This window comes from Stylophora pistillata, chromosome 4 (assembly GCF_964205215.1).
Source record: "Stylophora pistillata chromosome 4, jaStyPist1.2, whole genome shotgun sequence".
Classification (NCBI taxonomy): Eukaryota; Metazoa; Cnidaria; class Anthozoa; order Scleractinia; family Pocilloporidae; genus Stylophora; species Stylophora pistillata.
The window spans coordinates 38,878,452-38,903,451 of NC_142522.1; the positions used below are offsets into that span (position 1 = coordinate 38,878,452).

The window sequence follows — 25,000 nt, forward strand, 5'->3', positions numbered from 1 at the left end:
TTTTGAGTCCCTAAAGTTGAACTTTTCTCTTCGTGGCTGCGATATTACTTGAGGGTTCTAAGATGTTTCTAATATATGTGTGCACCCATTCATACTTGCGAATTGTGTGTGAACTTCACCCGTTCAGATAGATTTCCGGCTACTATACAGCAGTTTCTTTCTTCTGACACCTAAACCTGACAGTTTGATTCCGTTTACTTCTGCATTGACGCATTGGCGATTAAAATCAAGTAGGCTTTTGTTTGGAAGTGGCCGTCTTTTACTATTCTTTAATTGTTTTTAGAAATTTAGTCGTCGTCATAAGTTGTAACATTCTCAGTAAATTGCGGAACTCGTTTGAACGTCTTCCTTAGTTTGCAGATATTGTGAAAATATTTGCATAATCCCAACGGGGTTTACGGAAATCCCAGATTAATAACATTTAAGTTGGCATTAGTGAATATGTTAGAAGCTAGAAACTTGTGAAATTTGTTGGGAATGAACAGCTATGAGTTGAAAAAGGTGTGGACTTCTGTTTCAGATTTTTTCCTCTTACGGAAAGAATATCTGCGTCCATGGAATGTTACCTTTGTTTTAAATTGTAGTCTCTTTGAACCCATTTCATCCCAAAAGGCATCTACAGTAGCATAAGCTAAAATGTACGTGTACTAACTAAGTGAATTTATTCCTGTACAAATGCATAAAAGAAGAGGGAAACAAGGAAATGCCTGAAGCTCCAATCTTTTGGAGAACTAAAAGACTTGTTTGGTGTTTAAACTCAACGAGGTGTCGTATGGCGAGGTCAACTTCCTCAATTAAGAATCTCCTTAAATCCAACTAAATTGTCGGTATGACCAAGTTTTTGTCATATCTTGACATGTCCGACAGTAATCTGGTGAATAGGGTTACTCTGTTTGATCATCAGTATCCGTAAACGCTCTTAGAAGCACACCCGACTAATATTTTGGCCCCTGTTCAAAACTTCATGTTTCTAACAAGGTCAGCCTCGCCTCTTTCCTTCCAACTAAAAACTCAAATATTGCAATGAGTCTTGGCTGCGAAGGATTTTAGTAAAAGGTGTAATTGAGGTTTAGAACCTTCCTTAGCCTCCATTTTAGAAGGTTTCTCAAATAAAGTTATGTATCGTATGATGCACGATCCTCGCAGTAGATAGCGCTATTTATGCAATAGCGAAAATCAGACCTGAAAAAAATCAGGCCTGTACGGGATTCGAACCACTGACCTCTGCGATACTAGTGCAGCGCTCTACCAATTGAGCTAACAAGCCAACTGGGAACAGGCCGTTAAGTTGATTCGTAATAAACCCGTGAAAGTGATAAATGATCCTTAAGGATACATTAGAGAGAGTAAGTAAAGGTAGGTAAAGTCTGTTTTCGAGCCCGTGGCCCATCAGTGTCCGGTGCTTAACTCCGGTTTCCATAGCATGAAGCGACTAGGAGTATTTCTACTCCCCCCTTGTTGGTCAATATTAATTTTTTTAAAACTACTAATGTACTTGCCTGTTTGTTTATTTATTTATTTATTCATTAGCCTTTTTTTCTTCAGTTACTCATTTATTCATTTGAGTTTTTTACGTGACTTTCATGACTTTTCGTTCACCCTTCAGCTGACCTGGAAGAAAAAAAGGACTTCTCGGAAAAAGGGAGGCTGCTCTTCCTTCCGGTTCAACTCGAAATTTGAACCAACATGCACTCAGATATTTATTTTGGTTTTAAATTGAATGACATGGTGAACTCTAATTCAAATAACCAGCGCTGCGGTGCAATAACGACGGTTGTTTCGACTCAACTTGCTAAAAAATTGGTGTTAATTAAGTGCATGCATTAAGTGTCATCAATCTGTTTTGGTTCGCTGTATGTAAATTTTGAGTGTTGTTTGCGACTGGTATAGGCAGGGATAACCTTGGTTTTTCTGCGTTTTCTTGAAGACCTCTCGGGCTAGAATCGGCGTTAAAATGTTTTGGCGGTCTAGTAGAATTTTCGCCACATTATTTCTTCATATAACGTCGTGTTTTAGTGTTCCACTCAGCGATTTTTATCCATATGGAGTCGGCGAGGGTGATACTGCACTTCCGCCAAATGACGACGGCAGTTCAGGAATAATACCGATCTCAATTGCCTTTCCGTATTTTGACAAGAATCACGGTTCCTTATATGTGAGTACGCAGTGTTTTATTGTACTTTTGAGTATGATTTATTTTTAAACTCAATGGTATATTTTACGAGATTTTTATTTACAAATACTGAGCTGCCTGCATTTTAAATCGACTTCGATTTTACATGATGTCGCGTTAAATTTTTCAAACTTTAAAATTTACAGACGGAAAGAGTTTCTCCTTTCCTTACTTCACTGAAGATTCTAGTAAACATTTTCTATTAATAATGTCTCTGATTTTTGGTTTGTTTTATAAAAGCGCCATGAACTACTCGCTTGAAACTTGAAATATTTTGTCGGAACCACATTTGTCTCGCTTGATTAAATATAGCTAAAAACTATACTGATCAGTATAGTATTCAGACGATTCTCCTTTAAAAGTCAATCGTTTATTGTTGAGGTGAATAATACAAGTTGCTCGTTTATTACTTCATATCTTCACTACCCAACTATGTTTTTAATTGAATAAATTTGTTTCGATACTTCAATACGCTACAGATGACCTTGCGACCTCACCCATGTGGCACTCTAGTGGTGTGAGTCATGAGATATATTAACTTCCTGCATAGAGACCATCGCAATTTCGAGAGAAGACGAATAGAACGCAAGCAAACAACGAGTAAAATGCTCGAACTCAGCATACAAAATATTCCCCTTTCATTTTCAACCAGGTCGTGAATAGCGCTTTATACTATTACTAAAAATAGATTTTGCTACGTGATAACCTACGAGACCCCCCGCACAGACTCAGACAAACATTGCGACCAGCTTAATGAAATGTATGAGCGAGAGCTGTAAAATTAAAACAAAACGACGGAAAATTTCCTCAAAAAATGACTTGGCGTTCTAAAAGGAAGCGGTATGGTTGGTACCAAATACTGTTGTTGGGGTGTGTGTAAGACAGACTCAAGATATGCAGATAAATGGCCAAAATCACTCAAAGAGAGAAAGGAATCGGGGAAGAAAGTATTCATTCCTACCAAAACCTTCGTGAGACATGGCAAAGTGCAAGCGTTGGCTAGTGGCTTGTCCGCGTGAGTTTTTTACGGAGAAAAATATAACAAGAAACACTTAAGTTATATTTGTGTTCTTCACTGGCCCGGCGAAAAAGGTCCAACAGCCGAATTTCCCGATCCACTGAAGGCAAATCTTAGACCAGCGCAAGTAAGTTGAGCACATGCTCCTAAGAGGAAAGCACCGAAAGAAAGAGAAAATTCAGCGTCAAAGAAACAGAAATTATTCGATGACAACTGCACGAACATTAATTACATAAACTACATGAACTGGCATTTAATAGAAACACAACCAGTATTTAGCGCAATATACAAAAATCCGCCGCTCGTATCTTACAAAAGAGGGCGATCGCTCAAAGACATACTCGTGAGGGCCAAACTTTGAACCGGCTATTCTAAACACTCGCTGGGGAGTCGTGTAGGCCTGTCAACCCCCTTTTTACATTGTATACATCAGAATTTTCTTGAAGAACTTTGGAAGCAAACCATTTTCCATGATCGATTGCCGGATCAAGGGTGTGATAATTCCCGCATCTCACACAGTCTGTACAAGATCTTCTCGTTTACCGCTTAATTTTAAGCCCCTACATTTTAACCACCGTTTTAGCTTGTCTACAGTGTATTCTTCCGGTTCTCTTTCAAATTTGGAGCCAGGAAAGCCTTCCTCGTCGGTCAGAACTGTAAGGGAATAAGCGAACTACTCGCCATTTCCCTTGTAGCTCTCAAAGAAGTGGAGTTTGTTTGTCTGAGTCACGCGGGGGGTCTAAAGTCTCATGACGTCATTAGTATAAAGCGCTATTAAAAGCATGCGTGATGGTCGGGCAGGCGCGACAGTGTGGCAGTTTTTTTCTTTAAAGTACTTGAGTAATGTCAAACTTTTTTCAAGGGTTATTTTTCAGAGCCACGTAACTAACCAAAGAAAATTTATGAAATAGGAGGGTACAAGAGTACTTTTAGAGGCTATAAAAGCGCAAGGTTAGGCTTTCAAGCAATCCGAACGTAAGCAGCAAAATCAATAATCTTTACAGATTATGCAAATCTACGTGACCTCTCCGTTTTCAGTTTAGGCACATGTTATAGACGAGTCACCGCAATGATTAGTATCAATCCATTAGCGGTCCATTCCAAATACTGTGAACTGATTGGCTACTCAACTCGCTATTTATTTGAGACTTCTAAAACAATCAGATTATGAGCTCGAGATTTCGATCGCGTGATAGTTTATAGTTGTTTGATAGTCGATGCGGAGAAGCCTGTAATTACTATCGCGTATAGGAAACGAGCGCGAAGGATCTTACTGCTCATGTTGTTCGAAATATGAGACCAAAAGAGGCTAATGTTTTTGTTTTTTCTTTTAATTAAATCGCAAACTGGCAGGCTACTTATTCTACTGACTATGTATCGGTAGTTTGGAAAATATGGAATGCCGGAATTCGGAACCGGAACCGGAATACTCGGAATACCCGGAATTCCCGGAATGACCGAAAAATAAGAATTTTTTAAAAAATAAAAGTAAGAATATTGATGATTAGAAATTGATGATAAATTCACAACTTAATCAAATAATTTAATATGAATTTTTTCTCTGACGTTCCCCCCCAAAAAAACACTTACCAGTGCTGTTCCTGGAGATGCACGTATTAGAAGTTAAAAAAGTCTGCGTCAGGCCAGTAGCCCATACAGCATAAGCGACGAAATGTTTCTACTCTCCCTTTCTCCTGGATGTGATGCTACTCCATCACATGGTTTCTCCCCGTTTTAAATTCGCCTCCACCCATTTACACACCTGTAGGATGTCTAGGGCGCCGTGACCATTAGGCCGCCGCGCTTTTCCAGCCGGAATCATTGCAGAAGATTAAACAAATGCAATATTTTCAATTAGTTTAATAGTTCAATTGTAAAAAGCTCCGAACTGTTACAAATTAATACTCTATCTTAAATAATTTATTAACCACACATTGGAAGCTATCAAAGCAGCTACCATTAAGACCAGCCGTCTACAGTTAAAATTGAAAGATCGTCAGTTACTCGACACCTTTTCGCGTCTATTATAAATACCTTGAATATATACCTTTTAATATAAACCTTGTTTAGAGGAATCCATCAGTACAAGATATACATTTAAAGGTATATATTCAAGGTATTTATAATAGACACGGAAAGCTGTCGAGTAACTGACGATCTCTCAATTTTAACTGTAGACGGCTGGTCTTAATGGTAGCTGCTTTGATAGCTCCCAATGTGTGGTTAATAATTATTTAAGGTAGAGTATTAATTTGTAATAGTTCGGAGATTTTTAAACTTATTGAAAATATTGCATTTGTGTAATCTTCTGCAATTGTTCCGGCTGGAAAAGCGTGCAGGCCTAATGGTCATGGCGCCCTGGCTAAACATCCTATAGGTCTGTAAATGAGTGGAGGTGAATTTAAAACGGGGAGTAACCATGTGATGGACTAGCATCACATCCAGGGGGAAGGAAAAGTAGAAATATTTCGTCGCTTAGGCTGTATGGGCTACTGACCTGACGCAGACTTTTTTAAATTCTAATACGTGCATCTCCATGAACAGTGCCGGTAAGTGTTTTTTTTTTCGGGACCCTCAGAGAAAATTTTCGTATTAAATTATTTAATTAAGTTCTGAATTTACCATTAATTTTAATTATAAATATTCTCATTTATTTATTTACTTTTATTTTTTTTAAAAATTTGTTATTTTTCGGTCATTCCGGGAATTCCGGGTATTCCGGGCATTCCAAGTATTCCGGTTCCGATTCCGAATTCCGGCATTCCATATTTTCCAAACTGCCCTATGTATCAAGGAATAGGTAGCGAGTATCTCAGCTAGTCAGATGGAACATACATACATACATACATACATACATACATACATACATACATACATACCTACATATTTTAATTGACCACTTCCCATGGGGGCTTTCCAGGGCCAATTTCTATCCAGCAACCACCCCAGGGGAGGACATCCATCATACAGTAATCTCGTGCGTGGGAAATTAACGTTTCCTACCCCTAACCCTGCAAGAGACGGGACCTTCATTTATTCGTCCCTATCCGATAAGACTAGAGTATCTAACCATTTCTTGATATAGAAAGGTAGCATATTCTTCTCACTTGATTTAAGACCTTGAGTAATGGTCCGGCCGGGGCTCGAACCCTCGACCTCCCGCACAACAGTCCAGCGCTCTATCCATTGAGCTAACTGGGAGGCGGTCACAGATCTTCAGTTGACCAACCAAGCACATGTTCAGATATATTGTCTAAATACGGAAAAAAGAGGCGGCCTCATAATATTCGATTAATTTTTTTCCTATGTTAATGCTTATCGCCCAGCTGAGTTTCCTTTGATGTAATCTGTCGGCAGATTTTTTTTTTAAAGCACGTACATTATAATACATAGTGGTGTTTATTTACAAGCCGAAGTTGTCCGGAATCATATCTTGTATGACTTAACGACGTAACGACACTTTTGGGAGGAGTTTCGACTTTGAAACTATTTCTGTATTATTTATTTTACCTTTGGTCTCATTTTAAACTATATATATTTCAAATTTTACCTGTATTGTCTGATTTCAGGTGAACACAAATGGAGTTATCTCATTTCTGGTCTCAGTGGGTCAATACACCCCAGATCCATTCCCCCTGGGGGATAACCGACGCCTTATTTCGCCATTTTGGGGTGACGTGGATACCAGGAAGGGGGGAACCGTACTATACAGGGAGTCCACAGACCGTGTATTACTGGACCGAGCTACAAAGGATGTTCGACGGGCATTCTTAAATCATCAGAAATTCTCAGCCTCGTGGATTTTCATTGCGACTTGGGACAGAGTGGCTTTCTATGGAGCCGAAGGAAACTTTAAGAACAAGGTAGTAACTAGCTTTCGGCCTAATTGAGATTTAAGGACAAAGGAATAATGATAACAATAATTTCAAAAGAATCGCTGAAAAGAGAATAACCAGCTAATTGTATTTTGAAATACCAGTCGATGAAAACGTCGTTAGTGTTCTTAAGGGAAGCTGTGCTTTTAGACTTCATATTCAACTTAGAATTTTTACTCGTTTGAACCATATCAGCAGCTCGATTCTTTGTTCGTATTGACTTGAGGAATATGAACAAGTTTTAGTGAAATGAAAATTGCGAAAAGCCCAGTGTTAAAATTTTCAATGTAAAGAAACTTCAAAGCCTAAATAAGTAAAAAAATGTTCAGCAAAATATCCATTAAAAAAATAAATAGAAGTTGATGGTCACATGAGATGCTATGATATAGCTGCATAGTGCACACGAGTTTCTTTGTTACTATGGCGTACCCATCTCTACCTGTTTTTGTTTGTTTTTTTGTTTGTTTCTTTTTGGTCTTGTTTTTGCTTTTCTTTTTCTTACTAACCTTAATTCACAAGCAGAGGATCTTGAGTAAAGGGGGAAGGACTGACCACAGGAAAAAAAAAATTCATTTTTGGTATCGGTTAACTTTCTGCCAATTTTAATTTTTTTTTTTCGATGTGACATGGCGTGGTCAATTTTCAGTTCAAATGTGGTTCTTGACTGAACTGCCACCCCAGTTCTGAAAAATACACAAACTGTTTTCGCAATTCAAGCCGTCTAGGGTCCTTTGTAAAACGTAACTTTCTATCCTGCATCTTTTTTGGTTTCAGGTTAACAATTTTCAAGCGGTGTTGATTACAAATGGTCGTCATTCATTTGCCTTATTCAATTATAATCAAATAGTGTGGACAACGGGTACAGCCAGTGGAGGGACTGAGGACGGATTGGGTGGAAACCCTGCCCAGGTGAGTCTCTGAATGTACCGTAATGGAAAATTATCAAGAAAAAGCAGTGAGAGAAGTAGGTTTATTTCTACTATCCTCTGTGGCAACAATATTACACGATGCTACTTTAAATGTATTGAATTGAAAGTAGATTTGACTTTAAATTACAGGGTGGATTTAATGCAGGAGATGGGGTAAGGTTCTTCATCATCCCTGGCTCCCGAACAAATGACATCCTTAATCTTCCTTCCACCTCCAACGTGGCCCGAGACGGTCAGTGGATGTTCCGAACCGATGAAGCGAGTGTGGAAGCTGGGGGATGCAACACAAAAGGTACATAATGTTATTGACAAGTATTTAAAATGAACATTACGGAGTCGTTAATATAAATCTGTGGATGTCGTGGGAGCAGATAAGCAGCGGAAATACCTTGAAAACCTTAAAAATTAAACGAAACAAGAATATTAAGCTGAGTATTTAGTCAATGGAACAAAGAAAAATTTTACGGGAAAGCACTTTTAAACTGAACGGAAAAAATAATTTTACATTCGCAGCTTTTGTTTTTTTGGGTTTGTTTTTTTGAAAGGCGAGCATCTGTTGCAGTATTTGGCGTGAAGCATGAGAATTTTGCAGTTCCTACCTCCCCTGCTCCGCAAAAATACATTCCTTTTAGTAAAGATCCCTCAAAAATTAACAACCGCAAAAAATTACTACATTTAGGGCAGCGTGTTAGCATCAGTTTTTTCTTTCGCTGATATTTTTTACTCGCACAATGGACTGGGCTGGAAAGGAGGTTCTGCTTGTAGTCTTAACAGTCCCCTGCAGAAATTTCGGTCATTGCAAACCGAAATTAAAACCCCAGTAGTAGTATACGCCGTCCTAACGTTCTTCTGTTTTCTTCGTAATGAACAGGATCTCTGACCATATCGCCCCGATCAGGGATCATGTTAGGAGGTACAAACGTGAAAATGAGTGGGCCTTGCTTCACTGCGGATGATAACATCGTGGTTCAACTCGACAATGACGTCAACATTAATGCAACATTTAGCGATGAGCTAACGTCATCAGTTACCATACCCGTGTTGAATAAGACAGGACGTCTGCCATTCAAGTTATCTACGGACGGCGGTAATTCCTTCGATTACAATGGAGTGTACACATCAGGTATTTCATCAACTACACTCTTTCCAGTTGTCTGTTGAGCTCAATTTTGTCATCAATAAAAAGCGTAAATTTAAAGGGAAAATTGAAAAAATAATAAAAAGGAACAGGCACTAGATTTTCTATACGAACGTTTCAACGTCTTTCTTAGTCCGACAATCTATCTCGATCTGCGAAAATTTTTTAAAATTCTACTCAAGTAACTTTTGCCATGGGATTCTATGGCCAAACTCACCAAAAAGCTATATATGACTCAAATAGTAGAGTATCGAATCGTGAAATGGAACCTTACCGAAGCTCGAATCTTCACTAGGCCCTCAGTTGCCTGTAATATTTTTCAAGAGCACCATGAACCAGTGGCCATGGTCAAGTTTCCGGATAACTCGGTTTCTTCCTCCTAAATATTATTTCTTTTATTTTAGTTCCCATAAATCGATACACTCCCGAGGTCAAGCGAAAGGACGGTGATTTATGGCAGGAGGATTCCACGGTAGACGTTAGTTGGGACTCGGGAAGCATTGGTGGACTAGACGAGGAAGTATCGATTGATTTGGCGCGCTATAAAATGGGAGATGATAATGTTCCCGTACTGGACAGCTTTCGTGAAGTAGTAAATAGTCAGCCAAATTCTGGACATAGTCAGTTTACGGTTACAAAAGGAGAGGGAGACGGGTAAGGGGGATTCAGTTAGCAGCAATGTGCAGAAAAAAATCATTATTTTGCTATGCTTTTTCATCTCATCAATGACGTTATGCGCGAAACTGCATTGTCATCCATTGGCATCAAACGCATGTCTGTGGACTGTTTGAGATGATTTATGTTTATAGCTCAGCTATGCTTCTTCTAAGTCACCGAATAGAGAACTCGGATGAAAACAGTTCGCAAATATTTTGTGGAATTGTTTTAAAAGCCTGTTCGAAAGAAGCGCGCGCTCTCTCAATTAAGACCTGATCACAAATCAGCGGTTACGTCAGTTGCAATTCTCTTTTTTTTGTCAGTGTATTTTAAGCTGCGCGTCTTACGTCAGTAGAAAAGTGTTCTGTTTTGATAGTCACAGCGAAAATGGTTTCGATAGCAACTGGTGGTAGAGTGGCATATTTGAACAAAGTGTCTGGTAAAGAAGAAAGCGTTTGTGATAAAGTTTTAAGACAATTCCGCGAACTCGAGAAGCATGCTGACAAGTACTCTAACAACTTGGACGCTGTCGAAGAAATGTGTTACCAAGCAAAAAAAGATGCGGAAAGATTTCGGCTGAAGGCTGAAGCCGAGAAAGAGATGTTAAAGAGAGATTCTGCCTTGAGAGCTAAATTGTATTCTTCCTTCATGGAAACGAAAGAAAAACTAAACCGAATGGATGTCAAAGAGGAGCTGACATGCCCGACTGAGGGAAAGATGCCTGAAGCAGCTGAGAATGCACATCGGCTAACTGTGACTGGTCGAGTGTGTCAGTATGTCAGGCTTGGATTTGCCTTGTTGTTTGACGCAGTAGCTGCGTATGGTCTCTTTCAGCTTACTCAGCCATACTTTTTTTAAATCACAGCGCCGGGCCCGTAAAAAAACATGGGCCCATCACTCGGTAAGGGATTGGTTAGCTTACAAGGAGTCCCTCCTTTATGGCGAACTCCGTTGCGCTTGTGGAAAAAGAAAACAATTGATGCTATTGCGCCGCATAGAATTCTTGGAGGAAGATTTTTGTTCTTTTACTTCTTATTCGAGAAAATCAGGCCCTTGATGTCTACAGATAATTAAGACAAGGATTGGTTTGAAATACTGTCTTTTCATCATTATTTTTTAGGAACATTGATGATCGTTTTATCAATCTTGTTCGAGTGTCAAGAAAAAACAGATACAGTAATGTTTCTAAGTCTCAATGGGTGTGGAGTGAAGTGTTTTCTTGGAAAAATGAGCCATGGGCTGATCGTAGATGTAATGAATGGCATAAAAAAGAACCTAATCCAGACAAATTCAGAGGTATTTATCAGAAACTTAATTCCATATGCCTTCGTGAAGGAAAATATGAATGTAATGTTATTGGAAAATATGCTCTCTCATAGAGTGGCAATTTTGGAATGATCTATGGATGCTTCTTAAAGAGAATGAATTTTGCGTTCTGAAGTCTGGATTTGATAGTAGAGCTGAATGGGTTAACGCTGAAGCTAACTCGAATCAGAGGCCATTCTCCTGGAAGATGATTTTTCGGTCATTAACTTTCAGAAATCCCCAACACAAGGGAAAGTTAGCATTCCAAAAGAGTGATGGATAGAAGCACCCATTTCGCAGTTAAAAAAAACCTCTCTGCACGCCAAAAATTTGCGGTTACTTTTTGGGCATGTTAGAAGCGTAGTGAAGAAAGTGAAATAGTTTTTTTAAAACATAAACTGCTGGATTTTCTTATTCAGGAGATCCCAGCATGCAGCCCTGCCCTCTGAGGTTGACTCAGGCTATGGCAGATCGCGGGCGCTACATGTCTGACGAGGAATGCAATCCCAAAAATCGCGATGGATGTGATCGATACCACAAGGGAGCTTTCCAATGTTTTTTAATGGTTAATCCCAGGTTAGTAGTTATTAATTTTAGTCAAGTCGAAGCTTACCGGCAGATATCATGGAAGAAATGTCGTGAAATAACAACGTCGTCTCTTCTAACTGTTGTTTTTAAGAAGTCCATATGCAAAGAAAAAAAGGAACTTATAAGAAGAAAAGAGAGGCTAATCACAAAAAGATTTGAAAGATAACTTGCCTCGATTTAATGCACTGGACCCAGTTTTTCTTCTTTTCGTCCAAATATATAGATAGGGCGTGGAACACTGATTTACTTTTTTCTTCCTTAGTGCCACAGGCTCTGGTCAGCAGTGCTGCTTTAACAAAGCTGGCAACTTAATGATGGGCCAACCAGATGCAGGGTCCCTCGACCGCGTTCATCCTAATGCTGGTCTCCCTGTGTTATCCCATGTCTTCCACGATAAGGTGCCGTACCATGACTGTTGCATCAATTCTAAGAATTGTGAAAAGTACTTTGAGAAGCGGCCTTCAGACGACGGTTCGAAATACCAAGCACCAAGACCCGGTAATTCTTAATTGATCAAAAAGTGTAATGCGGCATGTAGATGACGCGATAGCCTAGAGGTTGGATTGGACAAGGAGGGGTCGCTCAAATTCACAAACGGAAAGCAAATTGTACAGAAAGGCTACGCACGCGCTGAGGAATGGTGTGGACCGGCTACAGTTTTCCGAGTGGTGTCAAATTTGCTCTGAAAGTATTCGAATGTTTTGCATAATTAGGTAAACGCGACGCAGTAGTTCGATTTGTTTATTTTTGAAGCGAGTATGTTTTCATACTGATTTGGGTGACAAAAATCCCCTTACCGATCATCCAAAACTGTGACACAAATTTAAGAGAAAAATAGTCAAAGGCTTGAGTTATTCATAATCAGGTACATTACAGTTTAATTCTTATGAAACAAATGAACCCAGTAGTCTCGATTACAGACCACAGAAATGACGCGTACTGTCCAATTACACAGGAGTGGTGCGTAAACTGGCCTTTTACAGTGTTCAGTTTTTGTCCAATTACAAGCACCCTGTACACTTTGTTCTATTGCTAGATAAAGCGAACTGCTAATGGCCAATCATATTCAGGCACTTTGTTTTATCTTTGATAGAAAGTGGGGAAAAACTTACTTACAATGCTTTGATAGTGATTTTCTTTAGCAGTTCATGTCGTCTTTATTTCAATAAATTCTATTTCCCTCCCCCATAGCTACCGGTTTTGGGGACCCACACATGGTTACCTTAGATGAGAAGCCATTTACGTTCAACGGATATGGCGAATACTTCATTTTGAAAGTGAAAGGAGTGGAATTCACGTTGCAGGGGCGTATGCAGCCCCTTTTAGCAGACGATGGATCTCCTTCAAAAGCCACGGTATACACGGCATTTGCAGCCAAGGAGAACGGATCAGACGTTGTGCAGGTCAGGAACATGACAGGACGGAAAACACGTGCACTGTAAGTACCTCTCGTTGTCCCATACAAAGCCTTAGAAAACTTTTCTAAGGCTTAGTGTGGGATAGCAGGAGGTACTTACAGTGCACGCGTTTTCCGTCCTGTCATGATGAGGAGAGTGCAAAAAAAGATTATTATCTTATATTTGATGCGATGGACCAGACGTAAAATTGAACTTTGAAAATTTATTTTCACGATGTTATGGTATCAGGCCATCATTGCCATGCGCGACACAAGGTAGCCTATTGGTTAGAATTTTGGGCGCAAGACCGATAGATCTAGACAAGTCCAGGTTCGCTCCCTGTCTGACTCACCTACTTTGCTCTCAATGCACCCCCCCTGTTCACTCAGGTGTGTCAATGGGTGACAGGATCATCCTTGGTCAGCCAGCACGACTTGAATCATTTGTGAATATAATTAAACTAGTGTCCATAATGTTCGCTTAGTAAAGTATATTCTATACGAGGTGTCGCGTTCTTAGCGCAGTGTTCAACCGAAACACGAAGAGTATGCAAATCGATGGTTTATTTACCTTGAGTGTCGACTGGTGAAACTACATGTAAATAAAATACAGAAAGCGTTGAAACGAAAACAGGAAACAGAAAATACGACAAGGCAAAAACAATAAAATAACGGAACGATGAAAAGTTACATGGAAGGTGCTACGATGAATGATAAACTGACAAACTGAGGTGATAAATTAAGGTGAAACCTACCGAAACTAAAAACGCAACACACGACTGTGAACCGAACGGGCCTGGGAAACTAAGCTGACCGAGTGGGTCCCAGGACCCACTGACAAAAAAAGAAGGTGGCAAAAGCCGTAACACAAGGCTAAAAGATTAAGAAAAAAATTAAAAATTTTGAACCAAACGTTTTCGGATGTTTGTCATCATCAGGGTTGATGATGGCTTAATAGCCGAAAACGTTTGGTTCAAACATTTTAATTTTTTTCTTAATCTTTTAACCTTGTATAGAATATAATTAAACTAATTGTTGCATTTATTTAAACTTTTTCCTCTTCTTCTGCTCAATTTAGATCCAGCTGAATGGTCGTGGCTTAGTGGATGTTTTGGTGAATGGGGAAAGAGTTGATTTTGATGAGCTCTCCCTTCTGGAATTCACCGGAGTCTCCGTGTTGTATTACATCAACACTACCAAGTATTCCATCATTTTTAACTCCGGCATCTCTGTTACAGTTGAAGGGCAACAAGAGTTGCTCGGTCTCGTGACTTTGGTGCCAACAATTTTTAAAGGTAAAGATCAAGAGAAACTCTCTCTAAGTACAACTATTCGTCTCCGCAGTTTATTTTCAACGTTTATGAGTCTAAAGAAGAGAATTATCCTAGGCTAACTATGGCAAACTCGTTGCCCGGCCGAGAGAGGAGAGTTCTCACGTGGATAGGTGACTCCCTTCTTTACGTCAAAAAAGATAAATCATATTATACTTACCAACGAAGTTCAAGGTCTTTACTTTATTGACAGAGCTTTTTATCTTTGATTTATGACTCAAGCGAGATATGCCCAGGTCTTAAGTCGACGTGAAGCAGTAAGAAATTGTAAATCGCGGAAAAAACTGAGACCTAGTAAAGTTACGCATGTTAAGCACAGAAGTACGTAACATGCGTCAAACGGGTTTTGGGGAAACGATTCATAGTCACTAAGAGTGGATTCGTATTTGAACGACGCACTTTGAAAGCAAAACGAGGCTATTTGTCATTTAGCCTTAATCAAGTTTTAACAATAATTTTGAGAAAACAAAGGATTTAAACAAGTGACTTTGGATGAAAAGGTATCTGAAGATAGCCTTCTTAATTGACCTATCGCAAAGCGTTTGGTAGCTGTACGTGAGATTGCGCAGAAATGAAACAACGTGGTACACTCAACCTCTTTAATAGACAAGCTGAAAAATCGAAGTAAGACCCAGAACTGAAAGTTAGATTCTTCATTGCAGGTAATACGTCCGGTCTCCTTGGTTACTGGGATGACAGCCAAGAAACGGAGTTCCTCAAACCCGACGGAACATTCTTGAATACAAATTCGAGTTTGGAAATCATACACAGGGAATTTGGACAATTATGTACGTAACTCAATTATTTCAACAAAGCTTACTTCCAGTTATGATTGCCCTTTGGTCTTCTTTAAATTACTTTAGGTTACGGAATAACCTTCCAGAGTTTTGCAAGTCATAGAAATCTCACATAGCCTTTTTAAATTTCAGACTCCTAAATCGATTCATCAAAAGCTTATGGAGCTGGGTTTAAATATAAGTTACAAGTTAGAAATATAATTTTGGTTGAGTTTTTTTCCTAAGTGCAGATGCTAAGTTGTACTGCGTCCTTTGCGATTGCCAACCCCTCCCGAACGATTTCTATAATTATGATTCTATATTCCTCTGGCTTCTTTCACACTATTAAGTCTATTAAGTCTATTATTATTTCACACTATTAAGTCTATTAAGCTACAAAAAATTATGTCGAGGTGTTTTTTTTGGCCTTATTTAGTATAAAAGATCTCAATAAAATGTAATGATTTGAATTTGAAACTACGGCATTTAGGACTTTCAAAGATAGATATCTAAGTTCTCCAGTGCGTAGCGAGTTTTTTTCCTTATTTTCTCAAAGGCTGACAACATAAGCAAAAGCAACGAAAGAAGAGTCACGCTGGACACAATAAGGATATTGCTGAATAGCGCTTTTTACCGTGAAACTATCCCTTAAAGACCTTAAAAGAGCACTTGACTGTTACACCTTTTCTTTCATCCGCAGGGGTCACCAAACCAGATGAGTCTCTCTTTGTTTATCAACAAGGGCAGGACCACTCCACATTTCACCATCCAAATTTTCGGCCAATATTTCCGGACAGTCAAAAATTGGATTTCACTGATAAGGTGCTGGAGAAGGAGGCCCAAGATGTCTGCGGAGATAGCTCCGAGTGTTTGTTCGATATTTTCACAACCGGCAAAGTGCAAATCGGACGAGCTACAAAAGAGACTGTGACTCAGTTTGTTGCTGTAGTGAACGATACTGTGAAGCCAGGTTGAGAATGTTTATCCTTATAGTTTATTACGATAGCTAAAACCTCAATTCACAGTAGTTGATCCTCCAGTGGGGTGTTTACGAGCTCCAACATCTCTCAACTGCAAAATTAGGCCAGGTGTTAGACCTTCTGAGTGAAAACGAGTTTTATTTACATAAGAATAGTAATCATTTTCGTCCAGAAGGCTTTCTACTTCGTGTCTGCGGTTCAAAATTAAGCTTTGGACGTCCCGTAAATTGCACAATGATACCAGCCTGTGTTGGGCCTCTTGGGTGAAAACGAGTGGTTTTTTTTTACACAGGAAAAAAAATATTTTGCACCTGGTGTCTGCGGTTTAAAATTTGGGCCTTGGGTGTATCATGAATTGCTCAATTCTGATAAGCCGTGTAGACTAGATGACGCAACGGTGCAAGAATCTTTTATGCATGAGATAGTGATCACATATTCCCACAGAAGGAAGGTTTTTACACTCAGTCATTCGACAACAATTCCCAGTGTCCAAACGACTAGATACCTAACAAAAACACGTTTATGGATATTTACTATGTCGGGATTCTTCCATGTGTTTCATGGTCAAATGATTAAGGTTGATCTGACAATCGCAAGGGTTGCTAAATCGTGTGTTGTTTTCCTTACTTTTCAGCTTGCGTACCACTGAACTCGCAGTTGGCTAATGGGGTTGTACATAGAAATGACACCGATGGTAGGATTGATTACACGTTTGCCTGCATTGAAGGTTTCTTCATGAACGGTTCTAGTCACTTGACGTGTAAAGATGGAGTTTACAATGGTTCGGCTCCAAATTGCTTGCCAAAAGGTAGAGTAAACCAATGGTAATTTTCTTGTGGCCATAAATTAATATGTTGACTTTTCCTGCGTTTTTCTCCCAGCACGATCAATCGATAGCATCGATAATACATACAGTTTGATGGCATAGGGTATCAATAGATACAGTATAGGTCACCGTGGAAATAAAATTCAATTTGACTGACTGATACTTCTACACCAAAATTTGAACGTGTAGTCTAGTCATACAGGAGACGTTTGACGTGGCGAAGACTTTGGTTGATAGTAGTGACTGACGTTTCGACAACTTGAGCTGGAGTTTTCGTATGCATCAAAGTAAAGGTTGTCAAAACGTTAGTCATTACTAACGACAACGATCTTGCTTGGGAACTTCTCTCACTTGAGCGGTCAATCCAGTTTTTTAACGGCAAAGTTTGCAATCGTGCTCAAATCAGTCTGAGAAACGAAAAAGAGCACGTGGTAGTCGTATTCAACGCTCTCCTGATTTCTCTTCTGCCAGATAATTCAAGATAGCCTCTCGTTCGAATTAACAATTGTTTCATGCGCATGCGTCTGTATGCGTTCATTGAAGTTTGAAGTTCGCAGAAAGTTAGAAGAGCGTGAAAGACGTTAAAGTCTCTCGATGTGCAGCGATATTTCAAATTTTGTGTTTAGAGCCTCCAATACATGCACGGACGTCATCAGTGTGAACAATGTACACTCGCGCAATTGAATTTGCAGAAGAATTCGCTAGTCATATGGTAAGACGAGTCGATCGGTGATTCAAGTAGCCATGCCTACGCATTGTGCATGATTTTATTCTTGTCGTCTCGCACAACTCTCTGAGAAATGATAAAGAATTGAGGACTTCTTTAATAGGATATAAAATCAATGGAGACTCACAGGCGTGGAAACTCGAATGGGAACTGTTATACAACAATCCAGATTTGGTTTATCTGTATTTGGAGTACTTAGCCTATAATGGAATCCCGGATTCCTCGACGCTGGATAGATTAGCAGTGGAGCTCAAAGTTGACAAGGAGAAGGTAAGAGCGACGGGTTTAGCTGTTTTACTTTTCTTTTATTCATCCATGTAATTTACCTTTGGTTCGGAATTGATTCTCTCCTTAATTTTTTGGCTGGATTGTCGTCGTAAAAGCATTGATGTAGTCATTAAAATTCAATACCCATGAATTTCGTTCTATAATAGTAAAAGAAAAAGGATAGAATTTTACTATAATTTAAATGAGTTGAAGGGTATGCTTATCAATGCAATCTCGAACCGTTGGCTTTTACATGCAAACTTTGCTTGACGTAAATAACCTTGTTTGCATCAGGGGTCAAGGGTCAAGGGTCAAGGGTCAAGGGTCACAGAGAACTGAGAACGATCATCAAAGTTATTTGCATTTCACTAAACTCGTAATGGTTTCCTATTTTAGTCAGGTTTATTTTTCTGCCTATATTGACTTATTCATTCCTTTTCATTTAATTTTGTACTTATTTTATAATCAGAGAATGTTTAGAAATACATTTGATGATAAAAATTAACGGTAAAAAACTACGACGTTTCGAAGTCTGCATGACCTCATTATCAAGTAAAATGTTAAAACTGATGTAAAATTGTAGCTCAGAGATTATATACAAATAAAATGTGATAACTTCATTAGAATAATGAGCGTTCATTGTTATTGGTGTCAGATCGTGCAGTATATGTTTAAATAAATACTTTTGCACGTATTGAGTCAGACTGCGTGTTTAACTTTGGTTTTTGTTCGCGAATGAATAACATTTCGTGGATTAGGCAGTCCATTTTCCCGCGGCATTTCTTGAGAACGGAAAACATTTTCCCCAGGCCAGCGGACGCTACACCGTGGGCCTCCCTCAGATGCTTGCCAATGACAGAGGCTTTATGTTCTTCTATGCGTTGATGAAGATGGCGTGTGGTATAACCGATATAATCCGCATCGCACGAATCACATTTAAAAGTGTAAACAACGCATTGGTGGTTAATTAAAGCGGGCTTCTCTTCTTGTATCTTGAGCTTTCCCTCGATCTTACGACTCGTGAAAACTGGTTGTAGGTCAGTTCCGATTTTCCGGCCAAGATCTTTCAGCTGATGTCTTACTGTGTCGGCCGATTTTTGGTCTTTAAATGGTAAAGTTATTCTGACAGGTTTTTGTGTAGCCGCGTCAAGTTCAGTTGGGGTTTCGTGACGGCTTTGGATCGTAGAACTCGTGTACCAGGCGATAGCTGAGTTGATGAGTTTCACTGGGTACTTAAGCTTAGTAAACATCCGCTTGAGATGCTGGCATTCCTTCGTAAAAGATTCTTTCGTTGATGACAGGCGGTAAGCTCGGTTCAGCATTGTATTCAGCAGAGATCTTTTGTAACGCTGATCGACATGGCTCTGGTAATGTAAGAGCAGTCCTGTATCAGTTGGTTTATGATATACGCTTGTTGTCAGGTGGCAACCGTTTTTCTCAATCATCATACCGAGGAATGGAAGCTTGTTGTTTTCAGCAATTTCCATTGTGAACTGTATGGCAGGATGGCATTCGTTCAATGTTGAAAGGAAAGCTGTTGCGGCTTGAATATTTGGCATCGTGGCTAATGTGTCATCGACGTACCTTTTGTAGAAACTTGGTAACTTGTTGTTGCGATCCAGTTGTTCTTCAATGGAGCACAGGAAAACGTTTGCCATAAGGGGTCCCAGGGGCGAGCCCATGGCCACACCGTCCACCTGCTCATAAAGTTGACCGTCGAACTGAAATAGCTGATCTTAAGAATAGCAACCAAAGATCAGCTATTTCAGTTCGACGGTCAACTTTATGAGCAGGTGGACGGTGTGGCCATGGGCTCGCCCCTGGGACCCCTTATGGCAAACGTTTTCCTGTGCTCCATTGAAGAACAACTGGATCGCAACAACAAGTTACCAAGTTTCTACAAAAGGTACGTCGATGACACATTAGCCACGATGCCAAATATTCAAGCCGCAACAGCTTTCCTTTCAACATTGAACGAATGCCATCCTGCCATACAGTTCACAATGGAAATTGCTGAAAACAACAAGCTTCCATTCCTCGGTATGATGATTGAGAAAAACGGTTGCCACCTGACAACAAGCGTATATCATAAACCAACTGATACAGGACTGCTCTTACATTACCAGAGCCATGTCGATCAGCGTTACAAAAGATCTCTGCTGAATACAATGCTGAACCGAGCTTACCGCCTGTCATCAACGAAAGAATCTTTTACGAAGGAATGCCAGCATCTCAAGCGGATGTTTACTAAGCTTAAGTACCCAGTGAAACTCATCAACTCAGCTATCGCCTGGTACACGAGTTCTACGATCCAAAGCCGTCACGAAACCCCAACTGAACTTGACGCGGCTACACAAAAACCTGTCAGAATAACTTTACCATTTAAAGACCAAAAATCGGCCGACACAGTAAGACATCAGCTGAAAGATCTTGGCCGGAAAATCGGAACTGACCTACAACCAGTTTTCACGAGTCGTAAGATCGAGGGAAAGCTCAAGATACAAGAAGAGAAGCCCGCTTTAATTAACCACCAATGCGTTGTTTACACTTTTAAATGTGATTCGTGCGATGCGGATTATATCGGTTATACCACACGCCATCTTCATCAACGCATAGAAGAACATAAAGCCTCTGTCATTGGCAAGCATCTGAGGGAGGCCCACGGTGTAGCGTCCGCTGGCCTGGGGAAAATGTTTTCCGTTCTCAAGAAATGCCGCGGGAAAATGGACTGCCTAATCCACGAAATGTTATTCATTCGCGAACAAAAACCAAAGTTAAACACGCAGTCTGACTCAATACGTGCAAAAGTATTTATTTAAACATATACTGCACGATCTGACACCAATAACAATGAACGCTCATTATTCTAATGAAGTTATCACATTTTATTTGTATATAATCTCTGAGCTACAATTTTACATCAGTTTTAACATTTTACTTGATAATGAGGTCATGCAGACTTCGAAACGTCGTAGTTTTTTACCGTTAATACTTATTTTATGTTATCTTATTTTTATCTAATAGATCTTAAGCTGGTTCAAGTTTCTGGATAAATAGTATTGTAACCCGAACCAGGGAATGTGGAGCAATTAGTTGTGGAGCAAAGTTGGCTGCGAGGCAAATCTAGGAAAGATTACGATCAAATTTCTATTTTTCTCAATTGTTCGATTGAGAGAACATAATATATTCAATAAATACGAAAAAAAAAAAATAAAACTTGCTTATTTTTTCAATCTTTTCATGGTTGTATTTGAGGTAGCAGGGAATGAACTTCACCCGCGGGCAAATATCTTTCACAGTGATGAAAAGATGTCCTACTCTATGTACATTTCTCTCGCACGATCACGCTATCCCTTAGCAATCCTCACAAGTGCACTGATCGATATCCCATGATATTATGATCAATTTACAGTACCGCTGTGACTGAGCGACTAAGTTGTGGTGCAGATTTGACTCAAAGTATTGGCTATGTTCTAAACAAGGAGGGGGGATTTTTACTGATGCTTTAAATCAGTTGAGTTGATCGGACAGCGAGTTGAAGCAAACCATGCGTGAGATCATCCAGGGTTGATTAAGCATGCGAAATTTGAGTATGATTAAACAGGTTGGAAGTTGAGAGTGGGCCTGTAAATTTTGGTCAAACACGAAAAGCTAATGTGAACTAGCAAGATGTACGTATTTCCAAACATACAAAGTTCTCTTAAATTACGAGTTTTGAAAAGTTGTAGTATGACCTATTATTATCCAGCTGAGTTTCATAGACTACAAATAACGCGCGAGACGAGTACAAATAACACGCGATATTTGTACTCCAGAAATATCCGCAAATTTTTCCCGCACTGAAATAGCAATCTGGCCTGTTGGATAATAAATCTCTCATTAGACGTTTTGTTGTGAAGTATCGCTGAGTATTTTTACTCGTTGTTTGTATTTTGACTCGCCCTACGGGCTCGTCAAAATATGGCAAAACTCTTAGCCATTACGGTATATCAGCCAATATACCATAATCTACAAATATGGTAAGCGTATGTGTCAGGTTAAAATTAAAAGGGAGCTAAAAATTTAATAAATTTAAAATTTAATAATTCAATTTAATGTTTTGATAAAACAATTATTCCACTCACGCTTGTTGGATGTGAGATGATTATAGCCAACTCGGCGCTACGCGCCTCGTTGGCTATCTATCATCTCATATCCAACGCGCGCTCGTAGAATAATTGTTAAATACGTATTCCTTTCTGCTAAATGCCAAAACCACTCTAATTTAGCCAACATCAAATATTTTCAGTGCATTGAATAAATGTTTTTTAAATTGCATTTTAAGTCTGTTACTAAAGTGCTCTAGCCAGTTGATTAAGCAAGACGGAAAAAGGAATATGTGTTCGGCAACTCAAAATGTCCCCGCCCTCATTGCAAAAAGACAATTGCCCCTTCAAATATACCCATACTATCGAAAGTGGTGACTAAATATTACAGCCTTATGGTTAAATTACTGAGGAATGCCAATTCGATGCAATGTGCCAGTCTTTTCGAGTAGACGGTTTGCCAAGATCAGAATTGTCTCTGTATGCTTAATAAACTTATTGCCTCTAATTGTTGATGATCGTCAGAGTGTGGCTAGTCTAGAAAAGTGTTTATGTCGATGAAATTAAATTCCCACATGCCAGACTTGAGACCTTCGACCGACAAACAACATTTTCTTGCCATGTTTATATCTCAGGTTGTCAAAACGTCAGTCACAGCAACGGACAACGGTTCTGTTGGAGACTTCTCTAATCCGTACAACTACACCTGTAAACCACACGATCGAATATTCTTCGGTTTTGTTGACCGATAATCGATCGTTGTCGATTGATCAAGCTGGGTTGGGTTTATAACAGTCTTTATGTCTTAATATGCTATAATTATAGTTTAGGTTTTATTCACTCAATTTTTTCAAGGAAATCTTCTTGTTTTAATTTGCTTTCCTAACTTTTGTTGACATTTTCTTTTAGCCTCTTTGGAACTGGAAATTGAATTGAGTTAACAAAAAAAAAAAGAATAAATTCTGTTCAAGGGAGCTTATCTGACTGATCAGCTTTAGATCTCAGATTAGGAATTTGTCACCGGGGAAAGGGGGGGGGGGTGATCTAAGGGTTTAGAGGGGGAGTGGAGAAGGAATCAGTCGCTAGTCGTCGCCAAACGAGTATTAAGGGGGACTAAAGAACATTCACTGCCGATTGACTTCTAATTGGGGGGGTTAAGAGAGAGTTTCATAGCAATATTACAGAGCCTTATGAGGGATTAAGTAAATTTGATGAGATCACAACCAAACTCCTACGACCATTCGCCCCTTCCCTGTACAAAAATCATTAAATGACCGAGTGATAACATCAAAGATATTGACATTTTCTTTAAAAGAATGCCCAGTTCGTTTCTGGCATCTCAGAAATGGCCGCTTCCATGGGAATGGCAGTGTTTATCGTTCAACATATCATTTCCTGTGTAACGCTGGATATGCATTGGTGGGTGATATAACCGTGACATGCACGGCGGATGGCTCATGGAATGGTTCAAAACCCGTCTGCTTGCGAGGTATCCAGTTAAGCGTTAGATTGATGGGTTTCCTGGAAAAGAAGAATCAGCAATTAATGATCAACTGAGCTGATTATGTAAATTAGCCACCGTAAAGAGTTTGTTAAGCTGATTTCAAAGTGTTAGCCCTTCGTCTCTTGCTCAAACGAAGATTGTGGAATATTAATAGCTGTTTACATTGAAATTCATTTTGGGATAGTTCTCCGCCTTCTTAATACCTGTTACAGTCATTCAATTTCAGGGGCTAAAGGCTAATGTCACTTCCTCGTACAATGATTTAACAGACTCTTGACGCCCGATCCTCCTTCCCTAGATTCAAATCCCCTGACTGTCGTATCCTATCCTCGATCCTTACTAAATAGGACATATGTTCCATTTCAATGACCATGAATTCATTGGAAATCTTTGAAATTAATTCCTTGAGTGCAATGGTCATTTTTCCTTCTTTTGTAAATAAGATGACCATGTTGTATTGATAGTGATGCTGTTGAAATAAAGTAAATAAAAACATGAAGAAACTGAAACCAGAACAAATACACTTCCAATTTTTCATGTTCCGCTAAAAATCGAGATCTTTTCTAGTTAGTGGGTCAAAAATAGTAGATTTTACTCTTTCAGAAAAAAATGGCTCACCAAAACTGTAATGGCGAAGGATCTTTGGCCTTGGAAACCTAAAAAAAATAACCTGATTCAGTTGCCAGTAACACTAAGGCAAAGTTACTGTAAGTAATGATAACACGATCTTATGATCTTTATAAACTTGTTTTTAATGACCTAACAGTAATCTTGAATACTTTCAGAATGTCCAAGGCTCCCTTCTTCCATATTAAACGGCCAAGTGGACGGTTCGGGTCATTTGCAGGGATCACACCACAGGTTTAGCTGTCGCGCCGGTTACTCTCTCGTAGGCCAGGCCACAATATACTGTACCGATGAAGGGAAATGGAATGCTAGTGTTCCCATATGTCTGAGAGGTAAACAAGCATATCTAACCCAAATTAGATTTGACAAATGGCGAGTGGTTGTAACACCTACTGCAGGAATCGTTGACCAAGTTTTGCGATGCATTCTCAGAGCTGTAGAACACTTGTTTACCTGGGTTACGAGGTAAAGTGTAATAACAACAGCTAACACTTACGCTATTTTTGGTTGAAGAGATGCAGGTAGATTTTAGAGGCCACCCCATTAGCCTAGCTAGCTTGCGTTAAAACCCTCCATGGACGCAATTTACCAGAGCTACGTTAAGAGACATTGAGTATTTTTTTTTTGTAGAGAACTAAACCTTCAGCTTTAAAGATAATTCGAGATCATATCTCATAAGATAGAAAAAACGCAATTGAGACAATCAAGGAGGAGCAATCAAGGGGGAGCAAGCACGAAGAAGGTTGAAGTGGACTGCAAATACCAGCTTCAAAATTTTATCAAATCATGGCCTAAGGA

The 25,000-nt window shown here is 39.4% G+C and overlaps 1 protein-coding gene across 1 annotated transcript in view; it reads left to right on the top strand.

The window, feature by feature from the left end:
* The first annotated feature begins 1,701 nt into the window (after positions 1–1,701).
* LOC111344594 (uncharacterized) overlaps positions 1,702–25,000 on the top strand; it is a 30,746-nt gene continuing 7,447 nt past the window's right edge. Inside the window, exons 1-16 of the mRNA XM_088755839.1 lie at positions 1,702–2,155; positions 6,761–7,054; positions 7,841–7,975; positions 8,125–8,287; positions 8,867–9,118; positions 9,538–9,787; positions 10,911–11,086; positions 11,515–11,671; positions 11,946–12,181; positions 12,875–13,086; positions 14,158–14,374; positions 15,073–15,198; positions 15,887–16,156; positions 16,801–16,974; positions 23,387–23,560; positions 24,361–24,534. Coding sequence (XP_088611965.1) covers positions 1,955–2,155; positions 6,761–7,054; positions 7,841–7,975; positions 8,125–8,287; positions 8,867–9,118; positions 9,538–9,787; positions 10,911–11,086; positions 11,515–11,671; positions 11,946–12,181; positions 12,875–13,086; positions 14,158–14,374; positions 15,073–15,198; positions 15,887–16,156; positions 16,801–16,974; positions 23,387–23,560; positions 24,361–24,534 — 3,211 coding nt within the window. The 5' untranslated portion in view covers positions 1,702–1,954. The remainder of the gene's footprint in view (positions 2,156–6,760; positions 7,055–7,840; positions 7,976–8,124; positions 8,288–8,866; positions 9,119–9,537; positions 9,788–10,910; positions 11,087–11,514; positions 11,672–11,945; positions 12,182–12,874; positions 13,087–14,157; positions 14,375–15,072; positions 15,199–15,886; positions 16,157–16,800; positions 16,975–23,386; positions 23,561–24,360; positions 24,535–25,000) is intronic.